General features: G+C 59.8%; 1 protein-coding gene across 7 annotated transcripts in view; it reads left to right on the top strand.

Annotated features, from left to right (window-relative positions):
* The window catches only part of SDK1 (sidekick cell adhesion molecule 1), an 823,726-nt gene that overhangs the window by 781,045 nt on the left and 20,066 nt on the right, over positions 1-22,615 (top strand). For all 7 annotated transcript variants that reach the window (XM_085016314.1, XM_085016312.1, XM_085016308.1 and 4 more), the window contains 6 exons: positions 2,346-2,461; positions 4,349-4,535; positions 6,233-6,370; positions 11,761-11,922; positions 12,799-12,924; positions 21,888-22,052. In XM_085016314.1, the coding sequence (XP_084872440.1) occupies positions 2,346-2,461; positions 4,349-4,535; positions 6,233-6,370; positions 11,761-11,922; positions 12,799-12,924; positions 21,888-22,052 (894 nt within the window). The remainder of the gene's footprint in view (positions 1-2,345; positions 2,462-4,348; positions 4,536-6,232; positions 6,371-11,760; positions 11,923-12,798; positions 12,925-21,887; positions 22,053-22,615) is intronic.

Genomic DNA, 22,615 nt, shown 5'->3' on the forward strand with positions numbered 1-22,615 from the left:
CGGAGTTCCACTGCTGCTGTCAGGTCCAGGGAGCCTCCAGAAGTCCCAGAAGCTTCTCCGTCACTGCCTTGGCAAGCCCCCTCTCCAGGGCCAGGGGCAGGAGCAGGCCTGCTGAGGCCCAGAGGGACAGCTGTGCGATAGCCTCGTCTGCCGGGACCTCGCCTGCTGCCTTTGAGCGCCGTCCGTGGGCAGTCTGCCTATCGGCAAGTGCCAGGGACCGTTGCACCAACATGCTTTTAAAAGCTAATTTCATGCAGGTTAAAAAAGCATTCTGAGCTGATGTTTGTGTTCCACAAATGCTAAGGTAGGAGAACAAAAAGATGGAGGTTCATCAGATGCTCCATCCGTTTCCAAACGGAACAGGCTTCAAGACAAACAGGCGTTGCGTTGGAGGTGCGATCCGAGGTCCTTCTGGCAAGTCCGGCTCTCCTGTCGGTGTGGGACCCAGAGGCTCTCAGGAGCCAGAGCCGTCAGCCTGGAGACAGGCATGCTGTGCCCTGGTTACTGGGGTTTCTGTCTCCCCTGCTTGTGTTACCACCAAAAAGTCTTTGTTACCTGCAGTAAGTTCACAGCAGAAAGGTGCTGTGCTGCAGGCTGGCTCGGGGGACGTGGGAGCAGCCAAGCTTGGAGACAGCAGTGCTCATGGCTCAGCTCCCAGGGCGGGACCGGGGGCTTTGCCTGGCACGTGCCAACCTCAGCAGAGGCCCCTGAATCCTCCCGCGGTTCGCGGATGCGCCCGTTCCGTGGGCACCCACACCCGGAGCCGGTCCCTCTTCCTCCAGCGTGCCGCGGGCCCTGGGTTTGGCTGTGCCTTCGAGACGGAAACCTGGGGCGTGGGGGGGACCCCATAGATGGTCCTAGCCCACTACCAGGGTAATGGCTGTGCCCAATGTTGCCTCGCACATTTTAATTGTACAGCGGTAATTTTGCGATGGCGTCGCCGATGGCAAACATGCAAGAGACATTAACTTTATTTATGTTTTGGATTATTAATGTGGCTGTTAAAATTCCTCCAGTTAGTTTTGATTGAATTGTTTTTGTGTGTGATTCTGTTGTTTAATGGAGCGGTAAATAAGAATTTCTGATAATGAGGCCGAGCATCTGTCACAACAACCTGGTGTGTGTTGTTAATATTTCCATTAACGGCAGGGTGGGCAGCCGGAATACGGGAGCCACACAGTTGGAGCAGAATAAATAGTTGGTGTCAGGCTGAGTGGGTGTTAATTACTATTTTAGTCTACACCGGGGGTGGGGGGGGGAGCCGAGGGGGAGGGGTGGCTCGCCGAGGTCATCCTCTCCCCCGAGGCCCCTCCAGGGAGAGACCGCGTGCTGGTCTGTCTCCCGCTGACGGTGACTGATCGTTTCCCTTATGGCCCGTAAATATAGACCGGAGTCCACGGCGGTGCCCGGGGCCGGAGGCAGAGCCTCGGAGGTGAGGGTGCAGGTGCTCAGCCCTTGGCAGCCAGGCCCCCCACAGAGCTGCCGGGGTCCAGCCTGGGCAGGGGGTGGTCCCCGGGAGGCAGAGGACAGGTGGGCCTGCAGGTGGGCCTGAGGGGACAAGGTCCTGAGAGGTACAGGAGCTTTCCCTGCACTGTTCCCAGCCTCCCAGCAGCTGCCACGGCACCCCGCCAGTCACCTCTTCCGTTGCATGTGCATCCCTGCCGACCCTGACACAGCACTGGGGGCCCCCTCGGGGTGGGAGGGAAAGACCAGAGGAGCGGTGCTTGGGGTCTGACGCCGTCCTTGGCCTCCGCGGGGACGGTGGAGCCATGACACCTGCACTCCGTCCCCCGAGGAGCGGTCCCGTGTCTCAGATGTCGGCTCCACGGGAACCCGGCTTCCCACCCCCACATCCTGAACTCCTCGTGGGAACACAGACACCTTTTTTCCCCAGCTCCACCTGGAATTTAGCGTCTCCCTCGGTTATGAATGTGGCAGCGGGCAGCTGCAGGGTCAGTGGGGCCCGGGACTCGAGGCCCCAGGGCCCCGGATGTGCCCCTAAGGCGGCACCGTCCGCCGTTCCCGAGCCCTGCACGGCTCCACTCCTCCGGCTCCATCTCAGTCACTGCGGCCGCTCCGGGGCCTGACCCCTTGGCTCAGTCGCAAGCCTGCAGATTCCTGTGTCCACCTTGGTTCCCAGGGCTCTGCTGCGTCTCAGTACAACTGGTATTCGTTGTGCGCTTCCAGGTTTTACCATATGCCTCCAAAGCCGTGGTTCTGAGAAGGGTCTGGGGTCGTCCTGGGGTTGAGGCTGGACGGTCCGGGGCGGCGTCTCTGGCCCGTCCCGGCGTCCGGAGCCACCTGTGGACGGACTCAGCCGCCCTCCCTCTCTGCTCTCTCCGCAGCCCCGGCCGTGGCCCCGCAGCGCATCCAGGTGAACCCGCTCACCGCCAGCCAGCTGGAGGTCACATGGGACCCGCCGCCACCCGAGAGCCAGAACGGGAACATCCAGGGCTACAAGGCAAGGCGCTCACGTGCACGGTTTGGCTCTTCCTTCCGGGTCACTTGTGTGCCGGATGAGTGGCCTGAGTCCCCGGTTCCTGAGGGCTTGGCTGGAGCCCTGGCCACATGGCCCAGCTGCCACCCGGCTCGCTCTGCTCTGTTTCCCGCCCTGCGCACAGCGCATCCTCAGCTGCAGAGCTGGGAGCGGGCTGAGCCTGACCTTGCCCCTGGCCTGGGAGAGGGGGGGCCTGGTTCATGGCAGCCAGTTTGTGCCCGGCAGCCCCTCCCTCCCAGGCCCGGCCAAGACCCCTCCCCGGCCCCCGTACCCCCCCGGGAGCTCCACTGTCTTTGCTGTGGAGGAAGGTGTTGAGAACAGGTCTCCGTCCCAGCTCTGCGCTGGGCACTGCTAGGCGCTGCCTGGGTCTCTTGATGGGGTAGGTCCGGGGTGAGGCCTGAGCATGTGCATTTGTAACAAGTTCCCCCAAGGGGTCTGGTTCCTGGGAACCTCACTTTGAGAACCCCTCCACTAACCTGTTAGGATTCCACATCAACTAAATATGCCAAAGGCAGCGTCCAAAAGAGGGGCCCGGCCAGTCCAGTAGGAGTATCAGGTGATGACAATGACACAGAGGTGGCAGGGGCAGGAGGAAACCAGCCTGGGCCGTCCCTTGAAAACCCCCCGGTCCCTCCAGAATGAATTTCCCAGTCTGGTCTGTCGAGCCCACGTTGATCCGTCATCAGATGCTGTGGGCAGGGCTGCCCTGTTGACTGTGGCACCAATTAGACATCCCTCTAGAAATGAAAACAAACACCTTCCTCCCCGGCAAGGCTGTTCCGGTGATTAATGAGCTAACAGAAAATCCCATGAGCCTGCAGGCAAGGTGCTATTTCTGTGTGTCCAAAACACGCTTCCTAATTTCCTCCTGATAAAGACGTTGAACTTGGATACCAATCTCAAGTGCGTAAGGCCTGTCCAAGCGGCATATCTCATTTGGGCCGTTCGGAGAGCAGGAGCTGGACTGTATCTGGCAGGGGGAAATAAGCAAGGCTCACCCATCCAGGCCACGCCAGCCCTGCCAGACACGCGGGCACAGGAGGCTGCCCCAGGCTCTGGGCTGCGCCAATGGCCTGGCCTGCTTCAGGCCCCCCAGAGCCAAGGTGGGTCCTGGGGCTGGGTTGAGTTCGGGCAGCCTGGCTGCCACCCGCGTGGGGCCATGGTTCTTGACCAGCTGTCCAGGGAAGCAGTTCTGATGGCCTTAGCGAACCTTCGTGCACGAGAGCGTCACGTTCCCTCACGAGCACGTAAAAATGAGACGAGCGGAAACAGAGCCCGGGAGAAACACGGGCCACCCCCGCAGGGCCGAGCCCAGCGTGGCTCTTCTCCACGTCATTTTTGGTTGTTTTAACGTGCAGCGCATTGGGCCACACGGATCCAGGCTTCATGTCGGCCTTAAACAGAATGTGGGAGCAGAGGATAGAGGTTGAGGGCTTGTTGTGTCCATAGGTTGGAGCAGGGGGGATGTGACGGGTCTCCCCTCTGTCCAGAGGCCTGGGGAAGGGCGGAGGCCCCACCGGCAGCACTGGAGCTCTTCCCGCAGCCGAAGGAAACGCCCTTCCATCCTCACACCCCATCTTGAACCCCGGTTTCTTCCGTTAGGCATAGGCAGGCCCCAACGCTAGAAAAACGACTCAGAGATGCTAATCAAATCCCTAGACAATCTAAGCAGCCTTGGGTCTTCGTCCACCCAGCTCTGGCCTCGGCCACCCCCTGCCTCTGCGGAGCACAGCTCGGCCCTGGAGTGCTTGGTCTGTCTGGCTCTTGGGCTGCCTGCCCGCAGGCTGAGACCCTGGAGGGGTGGGTGCCCCCCGTCCCATGCCCGGCTCCAGCCCTTGCTCCTTGTGCCAGATCTACTACTGGGAGGCCGACGGCCAGAACGAGACGGAGAAGATGAAGGTGCTTTTCCTGCCGGAGACCACGGTGAAGCTCAAGAACCTCAGCAGCCACACCAGCTACCTGGTCAGCGTCTCGGCCTTCAACGCGGCTGGAGACGGGCCCAGGAGCGGCCCCCGGCAAGGCCGCACCCACCAGGCCGGTAGGAGGACAGCGCGTTCCTTCCGCAGCCCCTCTCGGATGCTCCCTCTGGGAGCGACCACCCGGTCCCCCCCCCCGGGGGGCTGTTCTGCGACCCCCTTTGTTCCCCCTGCCCTCGGCTCTGCCCGTCCTGTCACCCAGACCCCCGGGAGGCTGGCACTTCTGGGTTTGACTCACAGGGCGCCCCAGGGCCTGGCCTCGGCCCGGTGCGTGGAGCTGCGGGCTAATCATTAGTCTGCTTGAGCTTCGGGGGAATCAGGGCCACGTCTGCACCCAGGCCCCGGGCAGAACCAGCAGGGCTCCCCCTAGTCCCTCGGGACTTCTCATCAGGGTCACACACCAGCGTGTCCAGATGTGGGGGGAGCTCCTGGTCTGTTGACGTGTTGAGCCTGGGCCACCCTGTGGGCCCCAGGGGCCTCAGGGCCAGAGCGCCCCCGGGAGCAGCTGGCTGGCCGTCTCTGGGGCCCAGGCCAGGTCCGTGAGCGTGGACGGGCTGCCCTGCGGCCGCGGCCCTGCCTGTGGCCTCCTCGCTGGCAGTGTGCGTTGTGAGCGGGTCCCTCACTGTCCTGGTGGCTGTCAGAGCCCCAGGGCCAGGGGAGCGTTACAGGGCTGACCGGGTTCTCGGGAGCAGCTGGGCCGTGGGTCCCCAGAGCTCAGAAGCACTTGGGAGACCCCGGGAGTTGAAGGCAGCAGGATGAGGTTGGGGCCCGGGGTCGAGGACCCACCCCAGCCAGGGCCCCCCAGCATTCAGCAGGTTCAGCCAACTACCAGCCTTCCTGGATAATGCTGCTCCTGAGCGCCCCCTTCCCCGGAGACGGCCACAGCCAAATGGCAGGGCCTCGTCCAGCCCCCGAAGCTCAGGCTGTGGACTGAGCTGGGAGGTGTGGGTGCCCCTGTGGGGCCGAGAGCAGACGGTGGGGCTCAGGGCACTGAGGCCCCGCAGGTCATGGAGCCAAAGGGTCCCCAGGGGCAGAGGTGAGGACAGAACAGGGATGAGTCGGGGCTGATGCAGCAGGTATTTCTGAGCACGGAGGGGAGCCTGGGCAGGCGGCGGGCATCAGTCTTCACTTGGGCAGGGCAGCTCTAGGTGCTGACACCCCCCACCTAACACCGCCCCCCCCCCCCAAGTGAAGCCCAGGCAGGCGGGTGTCCCCTGGACACACCCCCTCTGCACCTGCTGGGAACATCCTCCAGCCCCACTGGCTCATTAGGCCCCCAACTCCAGACCAGGGGACGTTGGGAGGCCAGGGGGCTGTGAGATTGCAGGTGAGGACGGGGTAGGGGGTTCTCTGAGACCTCCAGGCCCCCAGGAGGCGGGGACAGAGACTTCGTCCATCACAGAGCTTGTCCCTCCCCAAAGGGCAGGCCTGGAGCCCGCGGAGCCTCCAGGATGCACCAGAAGTGGCGCTGTCCGCGTTTCATGTTCCCTTTCCACCCATTTATTCATTTTTAGGCCTTTGTCACTGCGCCTCTCGGGCTCCTTTGTGTTTGAACATCACCGTTTTCTCTGCTCTTCTCAGGAGGGTCTGAGTCTCTGACTGATCCCGGGAAGTTCGGTACCTCTCCCGTTCGTGCCACGGCATCGAGGCGTTGCTGAGTTGACAATACCATCTAACGCGAGCTCTGTCCTGGGGGAGGCCTGGAAACGTGAGCCGATGGTTTCTAGAGCCTCAGTGAGCGTCCTTTCTGTCCCTCCAGCTCCCGGGACCCCCAGCTTCTTGGCGTTCTCAGAAATCACCTCCACAACCCTGAACGTTTCCTGGGGAGAGCCCGCGGCGGCCAACGGCATCCTGCAGGGCTATCGTGTGGTGTACGAGCCCCTAGCGCCTGTCCAAGGTAAGCCTCCGGGCGCACGGCGCCCCCCACCCCCCGTCTGTGCAGCCAGGCTGCGGGAGGAGCCTGCTGGACAGACTGAGCGCGGCCAGAAGCCCGTGCCCCGTTCTGCTCAGCGCTCTCTGCTGGGCCCCGGCCTGGCCCCTGTCACCTGGGACACGGCCGTCCTGGGAGCCCAGGGCTGCAACCCCAGCCAGGCCCACCTGGACCCACACGCTGGAGCCATGATGGCAGCGTGGCCGACGAGAGGGCTGGCAGCCCGGGTACCTCTCTGCTGCTGCCTCCATTCCTGCCTTGACCCAGCGAGGATTCATGAAGCACCTCCTGTGTGCCAGGTGCTCTTCCAGGTGCTGGAATCTGTGGATCCAGGAAAGCTGATCCTTGCTTGCCTGAGTGCAGGGAGGGGAGCGTGACCCACAGATAATTACACAGAGACAACCTGACAGCGATCAGTGCCGTGAGGGCTGGGGGCGGGCTGAGAGGCAGGAGGGACCAGGCGCCCAGCCCGCAGGGGCTCCATCACATGGGGCCTGGGAGGAGGGGGCAAAGCAGAAGTCCCGCAGGCCACGGGGCCAGTCACGCGGCCCCAGTGAAGCAGTTACACAGGACGGGGATCCCTGGGTGAAGGAACCGCAGCATCAATACAGGGGACAAAAGGAGGTGCGTCCGTGACCTTGGAGCTTCTTGGGACCGACAGGGAGCAGAGGCCCTGCAGGCGGAGCAGAGCTTCAAAGCAGGAGCCGGAGAGAAGCCGCGACAAGGGTGGCACAATGAGCAGCCGATGGAACCACGGAGAAGGTCCTGGGCTCGAGAGGCTGGCCGGGGACCCATGGGGCTGGGGTCCCGGATGGGCCTCGGCCGGGGTGACAAAGGGGGGACCAGGGTGGACAGGTGAGGCAGGAAGGCGCCAGCCAGAGGGCCCCGCTGTCACCACGCACGGCGCCACCAGTGCTGCACGGACGTGGTTCCTGCACTCAGTGCTCCTCCCTGCCCGACTCCTGGGTTGGCATCACAAGGGTTGAGTGGGCATTTTTTTCTCTCCCACTGTGTGCCCAGCCCCGGTGCGGGGAAGGGGGAGGAGCCCGGGGCAGGCTCCCCCAGTCGTAGACACCGACAGACTCTAAAAATTATAGATTATCTCATGTCCAGGAGGAAAAAAATAGAACCAACACATCAAACGATATTGGCTCTCCGTTTAAAGCCGTGATAAAAGTTTCCTTTTAAAATAAGCACATTCAAGTAAAACAGAGAGTTGATTCGCAGAAGAAAATTTAAGCCCTGGATTTTATTTCATCGAATCTAAACCGCCATTGACTGCGAGATTCATTGTTATTTTATGAAGTGCTAAGAAAGAAAAAAGGCTTCCAATAAACTACAGCCCAGCACGCTCGTAACATCAATTCCGAGCTGCATCCCAAATCAGAGACGTGAAACACGAGGGGAAAGGAGTATGTCTCAGAAAATCGATGGACTTTGGTAAATAACAGTAGAGGTGATATGTGGAAACATTTTGTAAAACCGCCAAGAGGCCCGGGATCAGCATTGATCGAGCGCAGCCACGCTCGGCGGTGTTCCTTCCAGAACCCAGCTCTGCTGGGCAGGAGGCCTGGCGCGGCTGTGGCCGAGGTGCCAGCCCCAGAGCCCCAGAGAGACGGCCGGGCTCTCGCACGTTCAGCGGGGAGGAAGGGCCCGAGTCCCAGGAGACCTCGGCTTGGCTCCCCAGGTTCCCCGCACACACGGATTCCACGAGCCGCGGTCCCTTTTCAAGGGTAGTAACCCCTGGCACCCTTCGGAGAGAAAGGGACACCCAGGATGGTGAGCGACGGTCCCCTGGAGCCTTCCCACCCCCACAGCGAGTTTCCCACGCCCTCTGTCGAGCCCCTGCGGCAAGCACCCGTGTCCTTGGCCTCCAGGCAGGCCAGGCACCACAAAAGTTGCCCGGATGGCTGCCTCGCAGGCCCTGGCTGTGCTGCGGGAGAGGAGTTCTCCACCCGGGCAGGCACGTGCCAGGATCGCTGCTGGCTGCTCCCCACGCCTGCACCCCCGTCTCCCCGGGCACGACCCGCCTCTGGGTTCCCGGGTCGTCAGGGTTGTGCTCAGCTGTCCGCTTCATGTTGGCATCACTCGGGATCCTGGCTCAGCGGCTCAGCATCACCACGGGCAGCCCACACAGCTCCCCTGTGCTCCTGTCAACGCGACCCCGCCAGGCACGCGGACCAGGACGTGGTGTTCGCACAGCAGCGACAATGCCCCCCATCCCCACCCCGGGCTCACCACCCGCCCCCGAGCGTTCTCCCCCGTCTTCACCACAGCCCTGCGGGGCAGGCGGCCGCTCCCCTCGTCTGCAGACAGAGCAGGCGGCATCTGCGCCCTTTACCCGCTGTCCAGGGCCTACAGTAGGGGACTGTTGGAGAGAGGAGGGAGTCGAACCCCAGCAGCTGGCTGCACGAGCCATTAACCGCCAGGAGATGGGAAATGTTGGGACCTCGTGTTTCTGAACCTGAACGTGGTGAACGGCAGAGACGGAGCTCGAGAGGCCACCAGGCCTTCCGCGTTCTGGCTGGGACAGGGGCTTGCTGTCCCCTCTGTGACAGCAGTGGGGTCACAGGTCACAACTATCTTTGCCTCTTTTCACAAGTAACGAGACCTCTGCTCTGGGGAGGGCTGCTGCTTTCGTCCTGGGTCCGGAGGGCCCGCCCAGGGCTCCCCTCTGCCTCGGGCACCCGGGCGTTCGGACAGGCACACGAGGTCAGCACAGCTGACAAGGCCCGACCCTGAGGGAGGCTTGCAGTCGAGCACAGAGAGGGTGAAGCGGCAGCGAAGCACCACACAGCTCTCCACCCTCGCTGAGGTCGAGCTGGAATCCAGCTGCCCGGCGCCCCCAGGCCTGGCCCAGCCTTCGCTGCCCCAAGTCCCCACACCTGGGTGACCCCCTGGTTCCACCTTAGTGCCGCTGGCGAGTCTGATGGGTGTGCAGGCCTCTTGGGTGGGGGTCTCGGGAGAAAGCCCACCTCATCCCTTCTCTGTTGGATCCGGAATCTCCAACAGGTAACGCGAACACAGTGCTGGGGACTCCAGTGTCCATACTTTCGTGTGGCTTGGAAGACCCTACATCCCCAGAGGTGTGGCTGCAGACGGAGAAAGCAGCAGGCATCTCTGTCCGGGGCTGGAATTACAGTAACTCTCTCCTGACGCTGCTTCCCTGGTGACATCACCCAAGACTCAATGTTTTTGCTTGTTTTTGTTGTTTTAGGACCGAACCCACAGCATGTGGAGGTTCCCAGGCTAGGGGTCCAATCGGAGCTGTCGCCGCTGGCCTGCACCACAGCCACAGCCACGTGGGATCCAAGCCGCGTCTGTGACCTACACCAGAGCTCATGGCAACGCCTGATCCTTAACCCACGGATGGAGGCCAGGGATCGAACCTGCGTCGTCACAGATGCTAGTCGGGTTTGTTTCCACTGAGCCAGGACGGGAACTCCCCAAGACATGATGCTGGTGCTTCTATACAGACACGTAAGTGTGTGGTAAAGACAGAAAAAAAAGTTGTAAAGGAATGATCTTCCCCAGAGAGGGACAGCTGCCTGGTCACCCAGGCCCTGGGCAGTGCAGTGTCTGGATGGACATCACAGACTCCTAGTCAGGCAGCCAGCAGCCCAGGCCACGGGCGCAGAGAGCACGGCGTCTACACAGTGCTGGCGGATCCCCGGCTTTCCGTGTGCTGAGGCCTGCTCCCTGGTTGCGGCGGGGAGCACCCAGCCCCACAGAGCACTGAGCTGTGAATTGGGCACCTCACTCAATGGCAGAGCTATTTTTATGTTTTTTTTAATGTTTTAAGTGGAAGTATTTTATGTGATTGCACCCTGAGGCGTTGCAGTGCAAGGAAGAGCTTTAAAATGGGCTAAATCAATAAGATTCTGACGTGGCTGAGTTGCGGGCAAGGCCAGACCAGCCCTGCCTCCCCGTGGGAGGGAAGCAGGTGCACACCTGTACCCGTGTTTGGTTGGGCTCTGAGAGGAAGGAAGGCAGCTTTTAGCCAAAAAGGGGCTGCTCTCCAAAGAAGACTGCATCAGGCAGGACCCGCTATGTTCATAGGTGACAATCCATGAGTGCAGTTGGTCACCGGTGGACCCCAAGCCTGAAGCCTGTAATACGGGTGAGAGCTGGGCTCTCTGGGCAGACGCGGCCCTGCTTCTCTATGGAAAAACTCTCATCACTCAAAAGCAGCCAAAATCCCTCCGAAACAATTTGGAAGAGAATAATTCAGCTGAATAAATGCTTTATAAAAGGCGTAATATGAAAACAGTAAACCAACTGGAAAGTCTTCTGCAGACCCGTAGGCTTAGAGAAATTTGATGGCTTTGGAAGCTGGACCCGCTTTGCAGTCAGGACGCACTTTGTTGGGCTCGTCTGAGGCCAAGGCTACTCCGGGGTTCGAGGTGCCGATGAGCCTTGCTGTTTGCAGCAAGGGCAGGCGCCCCCAGCGGCATCTCGGGAGGCCCCCCTGTTCTCTGTGTGGGGCAGACGCCGAGGGGTCTGCACAACTGCTACTGAGTCGTTAAGTCTTGGAGTTGCCGCCCTCTTCTGTCCTCCAAGCGATGCCCGACAGATCTCAGTGTCTTGAAGGCTCTGAGAAGTCCTGCAGTCTAGAGCTTCTGTAACTCTTTCTGTTCACACATGCCGTTTTCAAACTTGTGTTACCAAAGAACCCTGTTTTCCCTTCTGGAAGGTGCTGTGTTTATGGGGTATCCGCCTCCCCAAACGTCAAATCTCTCTTTTCTGATTAAACATAGAACAACGGGCCACACTTCGGCTGCGTTTCCGTGCCCCTGAGTGCGACTTCCCTGTGTGGTCAGTTCTCCGGAGGGAGGCACTCTGCATCCTCGAATCCTTGTGTCAGGGGCTGAGGGCGGATGAAGTTGTCCCGAGTTGCTTGGGGTCTTTTGGCCCCAAGGTGGCCTGGGCAGTGGGGCTGGAGCGCTCCTGCCTCTTCCTCCACATTCTCTCCCCCGAAATCGGGATGCACCAAGTCACCTGCCCCGTGACACAGGGTTTTGTGCCGCTCTGGGCCAGGGGGGGAGGGACCCCCCACACACCCAGAGGGCAGGGACCGCCCTGGAGCCTCGGCTGGGTTTCTCTGCCCCTGATGTGACCATGGAGCAGCTGCCTCCAGCCCACCCGGGGTTGTAAGGGTGGTTCTTCCCTTTGTCGGCGTCACTTATCAAGCTCAGACTCTAATTGCATTTATCGCTGCTGAAAAGTGGCCATTATCACCGCTTAAACGGCTCCTAATTGTGGGAAATACATCCTTAACAACCAGCGGCTTCCTGGTTGGCGTCGGAGGCGCTCGGGCCCCCCCTGAACCCGCCCCTCCTGCCTTCCCTCGGCTCCAGGGGTCAGCAAGGTGGTGACAGTGGACGTGAAGGGGAATGGCCAGCGCTGGCTCAAGCTGCGGGACCTCACCAAGGGCGTCACCTACTTCTTCCGCGTGCAGGCCAGGACCATTGCCTATGGGCCCGAGCTGCAGGCCAACGTCACGGCCGGGCCGGCCGAGGGTGAGTGCCCGGCCTCTCGCTCCTGCGTGCCGGGGGCGGGCTCTGTCTACACTCGCAGAGGCCGGCTCAGGGCTGGCGTCATCTCAGGACTGTTGGGGAGGGGTCCGGGACGTCTTCAGAAGCTGCATTAACAGAAACTTACGCACGCAGACTTGCCTGACACAGATGAGCAATTTTTTTTTTTTTTTGTCTTTTTTGTCTTTTTGTCTTTTCTAGGGCCGCACCCGCGGCATACGGAGGTTCCAAGGCTAGGGGTCCAGTTGGAGCTGCAGCTGCCGGCCACAGCCACAGCCACAGCAACGCGGGATCTGAGCCTCGTCTTTGACCTACACCCTCAACTCACGGCAATGCCAAATCCTTAACCCACGGAGCGAGGCCAGGGATCGAACCCACAACCTCAGGGTTCCCAGTCGGATTCATTAACCACTGCGCCACAACGGGAACTCCAGCAAATTCTTAGGTGTTAAGCGTGTGTTGTTTGTTTTCTGGGGAAAAAAATTAAATGCATTCAATTTTGAAATAAAATAGGTGAGAGCATTGTAAAGTTTTCACATCCACAAGAGGAGCCTGAAGGTCCCGCTTTACACATGCCCTTGGCCTTTGTTTAAATGCTTACGGAGGCAGTGGCATCAGGGCAGGGGCTGCGGGGCCAGCGTGGGCCTGGCCACGTCCATGCCTCATCTTCCAATTCTCTGCTGGACCCGGGAGGCCAGGGTCAGCCCCACACCGATTTTCAAGGGGAGAAACCGGGGCTGAGCCTGGGGCGGGGTGGTGGGGGGAGCCTTGCCTGGAGAGGTGGCCCCAGAGCGTCCCCCTCCGTGGACGGGGCATCCCCAGGGGCCCAAGGCCACCGCTCTCTCCTGCTCTGTCCCGCAGGCTCCCCGGGATCCCCGAGAGATGTGTCCGTCACCAAATCGGCCTCTGAGCTGACCCTGCAGTGGACAGAGGGCAGTGCGGGCAGGACACCCACCACGGGCTACGTCATCGAGGCCAGGCCCTCAGGTAGGTCTCTGGTGTGTGAGACGGGCCATGCCAGACGTTGCCCCGATGGCCCGCTACCCCCACGGGCATCAGACCTCGGAGTTTCCCCGTGTAGGCTCCGGAGGAGAAGTGTCGCTCAGAAAGGCGTGTGCGGGAAGTCGGGGCCACTTACAAACGTTCTCAGCGCCCCCAGGAGACCCGCGCGGGTTTGCAGAGACGCAAGGAGGGCGTCCAGGTTCCCAACAGAGGCGTCTTCCTTGTTTCTGGTCACACGAACATGCCTGGTAGTTTCTGATAAGTGAGGCATTCGGCCTGTTGTGGAAACGGAGGGACCCAAATCCACGACAGGCCTGGGCTGCTGTCCACAGGCCTCTGTGGTCACACAGAAAGCGGCCCCCACAGTGGCCCCTGGCTCAGCTGGCGACCTTAGACCCAGAGCCCCGTTCCAAGACCCACGGGCGCCGTGGCTGAGAGGCTGCGAGGTCTGGGCCCCTGCGGCTGTGGAGGAAGGAGCCGTCCACCCCCAAACCCGGGAGGGCGTTTCTCCCAAAGGCCATCTTGCTGCCTCCCCAGACCCGCCAAGGCCTCGTGGGTGGATGTGGGCGGCCGTCAGCTTAGACAAGAAGCAGTCCGTTTGTGTCCCCACCAACCTCTAGCCGGAATGTAACACGTCTTTGCCTTATAAATGCGTGCGTTTGCTCAGGCGCCTGTAACCAAGCGCCCCACCCCGGGCGGCCTGAACAACAGAACCGTGTTATCTGTCGGTTCTGGAGGCTGGGAGGCCGAGATCAAGGGGCTGGTGGGCTTGGTTCCCTCTGCGGGGGCGGGGCAGGTCTGCTCTGGGCCTCTCCCTGCGTCTGGCCCACGGCTGGCAGTCCTGATGATCCTTAGCTTGTGGCCCAAGTGCCACCCAGATCGCTGCATTCCTGTTGACATGGCCCTCCTGCCATGGCTGGTTCCCGTCTGGCTCTTTGTTAAGGACCCCAGTCTTATTGGAGGAGGTGCCACCCCGATGAGCCCGTCTTCACTAAGGATGCCCCAAAGACCCTGTTTCCAAAAAGTCACATTCTGAGATACAGAGGGTCAGGCCTGGAACGTAGGGATTTCGAGGGGACACAGTTCAACCCGTAGCTGCAGGTAAGAAACCACAGAAACCATTGCAGAACCCGTGAAGTTGCCAGCAGGAGAAATCTCACCTGGAGTTTGCTGGCGGCGCAGCAGGTTAAGGATCTGGCGCTGTCAGTGCTGTGGCTCAGGTCTCTGCTGTGGCTCAGGTTCGATCTCTGACCTGGGAACTTCTGCATGACTCAGGCATGGCCAGAAAAAAAAAGAAAAGAAAAGAAAAATCACAGCTTGATTCACTTGACGTTCCAGCCAGGGCAGGTATCTCCCAAGGTCATTCGCACTCATCTTCAACTTGAAATCAAGTCACTTGCAGCCCCCGCTAGATCTTGTCCCCCACAGCGTTCGTGAGGACTTGCCCTGGAATAAGGGCATCGCCTAAACCCACGTCTTCCCGCCACATCTTCCGGACACTGTGTAGCTTAACAGGGATGCAGAGAAAACCCGCGTGACCCAGACCTTCCGTGGAACCAGGACAGACGCCGCTGTGAGCGTCCAGTTACCTCTAGGCGTTACGAGCACGACCCGTCTAAGTGGTTTCCTCCTTAGTTCTGGTTTGTGCCTCTAAAACCATTCTGAGACGGGGTCCTTGCAAGGCCCCAGATGCCAGGGGGTTCGTGGCACCAAGAAAAAACTAGGAAGCCTCGATCCTGAGTCATTTCCTTCTACCTGCTTGCTTGTCTCCCGGGCGGGAGGTCAAGGCCCCAGTGGGTGTGCAGCTATAAGAGGGCCACAGGAGGGACCCTTGGGGCGATGGACGTGCCCCGTCTCGGGACTGTGCCAGCATCCATTTCCGGCTGTGCTCTAGAACCACAAGCTGGTACCTGGGGGAGCTGGCAAGGGACACGCGAGACGTCTGCCTTGTTTCCCGCAGCTGCGTGGGACGCCACGATTATCTCAAGTGAAAAGTTTGGCTTAAAATTAAAAAGAAATTCCCACGGACAGTCTCCCCAGCCTGGTCAGCCAAGCGCACCAACATACTCAGAGACGAGCGCCTGGTGTCAGGAGTGGGCCTGCGGGGCCGTCAGCAGCAGCCAGAGCGGGCGCAGGCTGGAATCAACCCTAGGGAGCATCTGGGGCGTCCCGGAGCCAGGGGGTGGCCTCTCTGGCCTCCTGGGGGGCTGTTAACGTCCCCTCCGGTTGCCCCTGCTCAGCCATCTGCCCTGATGAGGGAATGGGGGTGCCTCTTGGCGGATGCGCAGCTGTGCGGAGTCTGGAAGGTGGCGGAGGCCCTAGCCGGACCGTCGGCATGGCTCCCATGGCATCATCCAAATGGAAGCCACCTACTGCCCACTGGCGGTCTGACCCAGCGGGTCGAGACCAGGGTGTGGAACGGGACGCACGGAGACCTGGCAGGAAAACGACCTGGAAGAAGGACCCCGAGTTTTTCTGTGACTGCTGAAGAGTCTGCTTTCACCCCCTCTCCCTGGGCTGCAGGTCTCCAGGGACCTCCCGTCTCAGAGCTTCACAGCCCAGAGCCACCACCCACTCACCCTGCGGCCTAATGGTTGGGGGACACCCCTCCCCTCCGAGTCGGGCGATGTGCTCTTATGGGTTGTCACTGTTTAAGCACCTCCCGGAACCTGGGGCTCTGGATCTCTGCTGCCACCGTGACAGCCTCTTTACACAGGACAGGAAACACTGTGTCACCAGCACTCCCTGGCGAGGCCTCCCCGGGGCGGGGCGGTGGTGTCCCAAGGGAGCTTGCTGACGGTGCTTGATGAGGGTTGTTTTTGATCAAGGGGGGGCTGCCCAGAGGCCTTGGGGTCCCCTTACCTGGATGGGCGGGGGACGGAGCCACTTCCCCCGGGGGGGGAGGGTTCCAGGGCCCCCGGGCTGCCTGCTGTCTGCCCTCCCAACACCTCTCCAACATGCCCCCCAGAGGCAAGTGGCCTGATGGGCTGGCAGGGAGCGGGGGCCAGGGCTCGGGCGGCCAGGCAGCTGCTGGCCCCGCTGTATCCGCATTTTCACCCTGCACGTCCTGCTGACCCCCTGAGGTGGAGACAGAACCGCACACCCGCTGGCGGAAGTAGCACCTGGCAGGCTGCAGACCCCCGCTTCCTCCCGGAGAGGGAGGCCGGCAAGCGAGGACCGGGGGACACAGCCCCAGACTCCGCGGGACGCCTCCCAGAGGTCCGTTTCCCTGCTTCCCTGCAGTCGGTGTTGCTAGGCTCCCAGGAAGGCAGTAGAGACAGTGCCCTGGGCATATGCAGATGATTTATTTACACAAATTATCCCGAGGCTTTTTCCTGCGTAGATCAGGAAACCTCATTTACATATTTACACAATAGCCGGGAATGGCACTAAAGGAACTGTAAATATATTTTCCTCTCCAAAGCAGCCATGAAATGCATATTTAGGAGGTACCAGGCAGACACTGTATTGCTTTTTTCACAAATAATGTATTTTAGCCCCGGGATGAGTACGGGTTAGGTGGAGAACAGCTGCTCGTCCCCAGGGGACCCTCCCCGCCGACTCTCAGTCCTCCTGGGAGCCCCCCGGCCCCCTCTCCACTCGTTCTGTCCGTCTCCGTCTTGGACTGCAGGACTTGTCAGTGGAGCCAAGGAAAAACTTGGTCTTTCCCAAGGTTTTAAAATCCAAGGATGTTCCCAGGTCAGCATCTTCGGCATCTTCAGCAGGACCGCTGCGCCTGCAGGGCTGACTCTGTCACCAGCCTGTGTTCGCTTCTTGCCTCACCACCACCACGGTGTGGACAGCCTGTCAGCCTCTGCAGCCGCTTCTCTCGGGGCGGGGGTCCCCGTCACAGGCCACCCTTTGCCTTTCGACCTGCATCTCCTCGTGTGCGCTGCCTTAAACAGGGATCAGATACACCACGGCTTCTTTCCTATCAGATGTGCTCAGCCTGGGGTTGAAGCCCACCTGTTGCAGTTAAATTTCCAACCCAGCCCGTGTATACAAAGAAATGGCAGCATTTAAGAACTAAGCCGCTGACAGGCTCAGAGCTGCAGGCTGACGGTCGCGTCGTTGGCCGCGTGGGTTAAAAGAACCAGAAAGCTGGGGCCGTGAATGGCAGTTTCATTCAGCATGGAGACCCTGTGTAATTGTCCATGAAATCAAACTTTTGTATCGGCGCAGCATCTGCCCTGCAACCCGCCGCTTCTGGGCATCAGAGGGATAAATGGAGCGCGGACGGCGGATGTGCCTGCACCAGGGTCTCAGCTCAGAAGAGAGCTGGCCCTGTGTCTGGGTTGATGGGGACACGGTCTGGGATCGGGTGTGCCTCCAGCCTGCGCTCAGCAGAACCAGCGCGGCTGAGCCGTGAACCCACGTGTTGCAGGAGGCGCGCGCTGTCCTCGGGCATCCCTGGCCGTCCCGTTTCCGCTTGGACAGACGGATGCTGCCACAGCACAGCCGAGACCGGAGCTCCGATTCTTTAGGAAGCAGCAGCCGTGGGGCCACACGCGGTGTGGACGCTTACTCACCCCTCCCGCCGAGCCCAACGCCGTCTGACGCGTGTGACCAGAGTGCGGTTAATCCAGGGGCGTTTTGCAAAGGTTCTCGGCGGCCCCGCCTTCTAACCTTGGTGGCAGTTTCCCAGCAGCGTCTCGGAAGGAAGGCGCTCTCTTGGTGTCCAAGGAGCAGAGCCACGGACACCCCACCGCCGACTCAAGAGGCCTCAGCCTGAAGGTCAAAGTTAGCCCCCAGGAAGGTCAAAGTTAGCCCCCAGGCTAGGCCAGGCCTTAGGCACCAGCGTCCAGAGATGTGGCTCTGGGAGATGCGAGGGACTGTTCTCAGGCCAGTCCTGGGGTTTCCCATGAAGGCGACATGGGCGCTCCTCCCAGGGAGGAAGGCAGGGGGAGCTCCTGAGCACCTGGCGGGGCGCCTCGCCTGGCATCCATCCGCAGAAGCTCCGTTTGAAACTCGCCAGGGCCCGCCCTGCTCTCAGGTGCTGAGGGGCCCCGGGTTGTCGTGGCGCGTGGAACATCGGCTGCACAGATCTCATTAGGCTTCACGGTTCTGTACCGTTATTTTCCCCCTCGTCTGTAGTCATGCTTTTCTCCATCACTGAATTATTGGGATATTTACCATCGTGATACAAATGAGGAAAACCGCCCACAGCGAAGAGACCGGGTGGACGCTTCAGCCACTGCCCGGGCTTTCCATCCGCTTGCGACCACGGTGTGAGGATTTGTGTGGATAAACGGCCCAGCATACTTATTACACGTGGGCTCCCAAATGCTGACTGTGTAGGAGTTCCCTGGTGGCACAGTGGGTGAAGGACCTGGCGTTGTCACGGCTGCAGCTCGAGTCGCTGCCGTGGCAAGCGTTTGGTGCCTGGCCTGAGAATTTCCGCATGCGGCAGGTATGGCCAAAAAATAAAAATAAAAAATAAAATTAAATGCTCGACATACCACTTTGGGAAAGGAAGGATTCAGCAGACGAAGACTCTGCACACTTTTTTTTTTTCTCTTAATTCAGAAGGAAATTCTCCCGGTAGGACTCCTCCCCTCCCAACGTTTTTCAGGGTAAACGGGTCTCTACCTAAATCACCTGTGTTGAGGTTCTAAACGTCTTCGTGAAAAATGCATACAACTCCTGGAGCTGTGACAGAGTGCTTAAACTAAAATGTGGCCTTTCGGTGATGGTAGAGAATGGAGAAGTAATTTTTCTTTCCCTTCGGTAGCAGGAAGGCATTCCAGAAACATGAATGCCAAAGCCACTCAGAGGACCCCCTCCAGGAGTGTCCGGGCCTCCTCACCGCCGCCGTCTGAGTGCCTTTCTTGGTGCCCTCGTTCCAGGGTTCTTAAGCAGCGTCCAGTTTAGAAGCATCTGCAGTTTTTCTCTTCAGTCTCTTTTACAGCATAAAATTGTGTCTGTCTTTTTAGAGGAAATGCACTACCCAACTCATTCACCATTTAAAGCCCTCAGAACTGAGACCTGCACATAGTAGGTGCTCCAGAAAACGGTGGCGTTGTGACTTACCGAAAGCTCGTGTCAGGCCTGCAGGAGGCCGTGGGGGTGTGCAGGTGGGCGGTGGAGGGAGGGATGGAGGGAAGGGAGAAAGTGCCGAAGGCAAGGAAGGGAAGCAGAGGGGGACGAGTCCTGCCTGCTGGTGTTTATTGAACTCTGGAATAAGTCAGGAGCCCAGGGGTGCACACGGCGGCAAAGGTCACGGAGAGTCCCGGAGGCCCCTTGGCCCAAGCTGCCTCCTCTTCCTAGAGCGTGTGGGTGGGTCACAGCTGGCCTCACACAGCTGAATCTCGAAGGGCCAAGTCATTTCCTCCCCCGCACACAGACCCGTGACAGCTCATTGAGAGCAGAAATCTCATCCGAGTCGCTATTTGGCCAGAGTAGGGGGGCCCGACGCAGAGTGAGCGCCAAGGTCTCTGTGGCTCGAAAGTTTGGATGAAATTGGGGGCTGGGGGGCTCCAGGCGGGGGGACTGGCACGTGCTGCGGAGAAATCCCCCCCAACCCTGTTCTTGCAAAACCAGAATAGACCTCACCTTGGACAGCAGCCATAGGTGTAAACCTTAGTATGTCCAGAAGGACAAGAAAGGCTGAAGCTACTACGACTTGGCGTTTTGACCTGATTGGTGGCCACGCGTAACCTGGTGAGAACTCCCTCTGAAAGGTGCCTATTTAGAGAGCGATCATCACACTCCCTTGCTGCCTGTGCACAGACGTGTGCCTTTACGGATCTCACTCACACCCACCCCCTCATTCCCCGAGAGGGGGACGACTCCGTCGGTGCAAACTCTGGGCCCCGTACACATAGGCTCGCACACGCGCAGTCCCTCTATTGACCGTGGGCTGATCCACTCAAGCAAGCCTGGAGTCTCGAGCTGTGCGATACGGTTGGTTTGCAGATAACCCTCGGCAGATAACGAATGCGTGTGTATTCCAGTGGGCTTTTGCTCTCCCGGGCACCTGCTCTGGTTGAGAGATCACATACCTGTGCCCATGAAAGAATTTGTAATGCATGAAGGGTCACTCCTTCAAATGACTGTGCTGGCCCCTGCTTTTTACCAGACGACCTGCCTAGAGATTGGATTTATGCTTTATTTTACCAACGCTCGTGTGGTGTACTGCTGACCACATGTGAGGCATTGTCGTAAGCACTTTATAAACACTCACCTAGGTAATCCTTGGAACATGCCTTGGTCGTCACCATTCTATAGACGAGGCACAGAGAGGTTAAGTGCTCTGCCTAACGTCACACAGCTCATGACGGATGGATGGGGCAGCTTTGCGCCAAGGCTATCTAGCTTCTTCTTTTCTCTCTGCATCTGATTTTCTGGCTTTAATTTCAGTTTTATTCATGTTTTTCCTCTGTGTCAGGGTTTAAAGAATTTCCATGTGGGTTTTTTGGTTGTCGTTGTCGTTTGCTTTTTTGTCTTTCTAGGGCCGCACCTGCAGCATATGGAGGTTCCCAGGCTAGGGGTTGAATCGGAACTGTAGCCGCCGGCCTACACGATAGCCGTAGCAACGGGAGATCCGAGCTGCATCTGTGACCTACACCACAGCTCACGGCAATGCTGGATCCTTAACCTACTGATCGAGGTCAGGGATTGAACCTGCGTCCTCACGGTTACTAGTCAAATTCATTTCCGCTGAGCCACAACAGGCACTCCCTCAACAGGTATTTTTATCTTAGTAGAATATACATAACATACAATTTACCATTTTTTACTTTTATTAAGTATATGGTTCCGTAGCTTAAGTACAGCCATCACTGTCCACCTCCAGAACTTTCTCATCTTTCCAAACTGAAACTCTGTCCCCCTGAAACCACCCCCCCCACTCTCCCTCCCTCAGCCCTGCTCCAGCTTCCTGCATTTGACTGCTCTGGGAACCTCCGATATGTGGAATCCGACAGGATTTGTCTCTTTTGTGTCTGGCCTGTCTCACTTGGCACCAGAGCCTCAGGATCCAGCCACGCTGTAGCAGGTGTCAGAATCCCCTTCCTTTTGGGGGCTGAATCATATTCCCTGGAAGGGATGGACCACACTGTGTTGGTCATTTCACCCCTCGGTGGACACTCGGGTTGCTTCCACCTTTTGGCTGCTGCGAATAATGCAGCTACAAACATGGGTGTATAAGTATCTGTGAGAAATCGGTCTATTCTGCAGAATTTATACTAGGACTTGGTAGCACTGGGCATAGATTTAAAAACCACTGCTCCTGGGGGAATTGCAATGGCACAACCCTTCCAGAGGATGCTGGGACTTGAGGGTGGCATGGGAAGTTAAGGCGGCGTCCCCAGCGGGTGGGAGAATGGGGCCCTGGCAGCGTTGTCCCTGAGCAAGTGTAACTCTCATGATGCCGGCATCTCTGTGCCAGCCGCCGCTCAGCACTTTTACAGTCAATTGTGGAACGTTTCGCGGATGCAGCGACCGCCCCAGGCTGGGTGGAGGGTGTGGCAGCATCAGCAAAGCTGGCAGCCGGCTGGGAGAGAGGCTGTTAATTTAGTTTTTCTCTTTGACCCGCCAGCTGGGTTATCATTTCCGGTTAGAAGGCAGGCGGGACCAAGAACCCAGAGCCGTGGCTGCGGTGCTCAGCGATGCTGGTGACCAGTGGGCATGGAGGGTGGAGTCGTCTGTGAGTCGGGAAGGTGGGACTCAAGGGTGGTGACACAGCAGCTGGGACAGCAGGGAGCCAGAGTCCTCTAAACCGAGGATGAGATCCAGGCAGAGACCAGAGGCAGGAGAACGTTCAGGAAGATGCCACCATCCAGCTTGCGACCGTAGCCGTCCGGTTCCTGGAAACCACTGCCACCTCCACCCCTCGCGGCTCCCACGGGCCCCTGGCATCTGTCCCCTGCTGAGGACAGGCGTCGGCGCAGGGGCCTCGCTCTGGGAGCAGAGCCGTCCTGACCTGTCTCTGCTTCCCTTCCCCGCAGACGAAGGCCTGTGGGACACGTTCGTGAAGGACATTCCCTGGGGGGCCACGTCCTGCACCATCAGCCTGGATAAGCTCAGGCAGGGAGTGACTTACGAGTTCCGGGTGGTGGCCGTGAACCAGGTGGGCTACGGGGAGCCCAGCAGCCCCTCGGCCGCCGTGTCAGGTACGGAGCCCTTTCTTCTGGGGGCGGGAGGGTGACAGGAGGCCCAGTGCCTGCCCCTGGGGGGCCGCAGGAGGACATGCGCTGGGGTGTAACGGCCGGGGGAGAAGGAGAGCGCCTGGACATCAGCAAGGCTTCTGGGAGGAGGGGCCTGGGTCTGGGCTTGAAGGGCGCAGGGGTCCGGGGTGGCCCGGGGGGACGGAGAGCCTGGGACGAGGCAGTGGAAGTAGCAGAGGAGGAGCTGGTGGGACAGGCAGGGGGAGGGAGGCGGTGAGCTGGTCACGTCGCTCCTGGGACCCAAGTGCAGTTGGGAAGCGGGTCTGGACCCTGCCTGCACCATGGGGCACTCCTGCCTTGGGAATGCTTAGGAAACAGCCACGCAGGCCCCCACCCCGGACAGCGGACAGCAGTCACTTCGCAGTCACTGTCATGTCCCAGCTCCGCGGGGGTCCTCCTGCAGCCAAGGCTGCACACCAGCCAGGATCTAGAGGGTTCTCAGAGAGGGGAGGGTGCAGGCCACCCACAGGGGGGCATTTTGGAAAAGGGAGCTGGCAGCCGAGGACAAG

This window comes from Sus scrofa, chromosome 3, assembly GCF_054392235.1.
Source record: "Sus scrofa isolate SSC_HxYL_T2T_F1_AM1 chromosome 3, Sscrofa_HxYL_maternal_Yorkshire_Landrace_v2.0, whole genome shotgun sequence".
Taxonomy (NCBI): Eukaryota; Metazoa; Chordata; class Mammalia; order Artiodactyla; family Suidae; genus Sus; species Sus scrofa.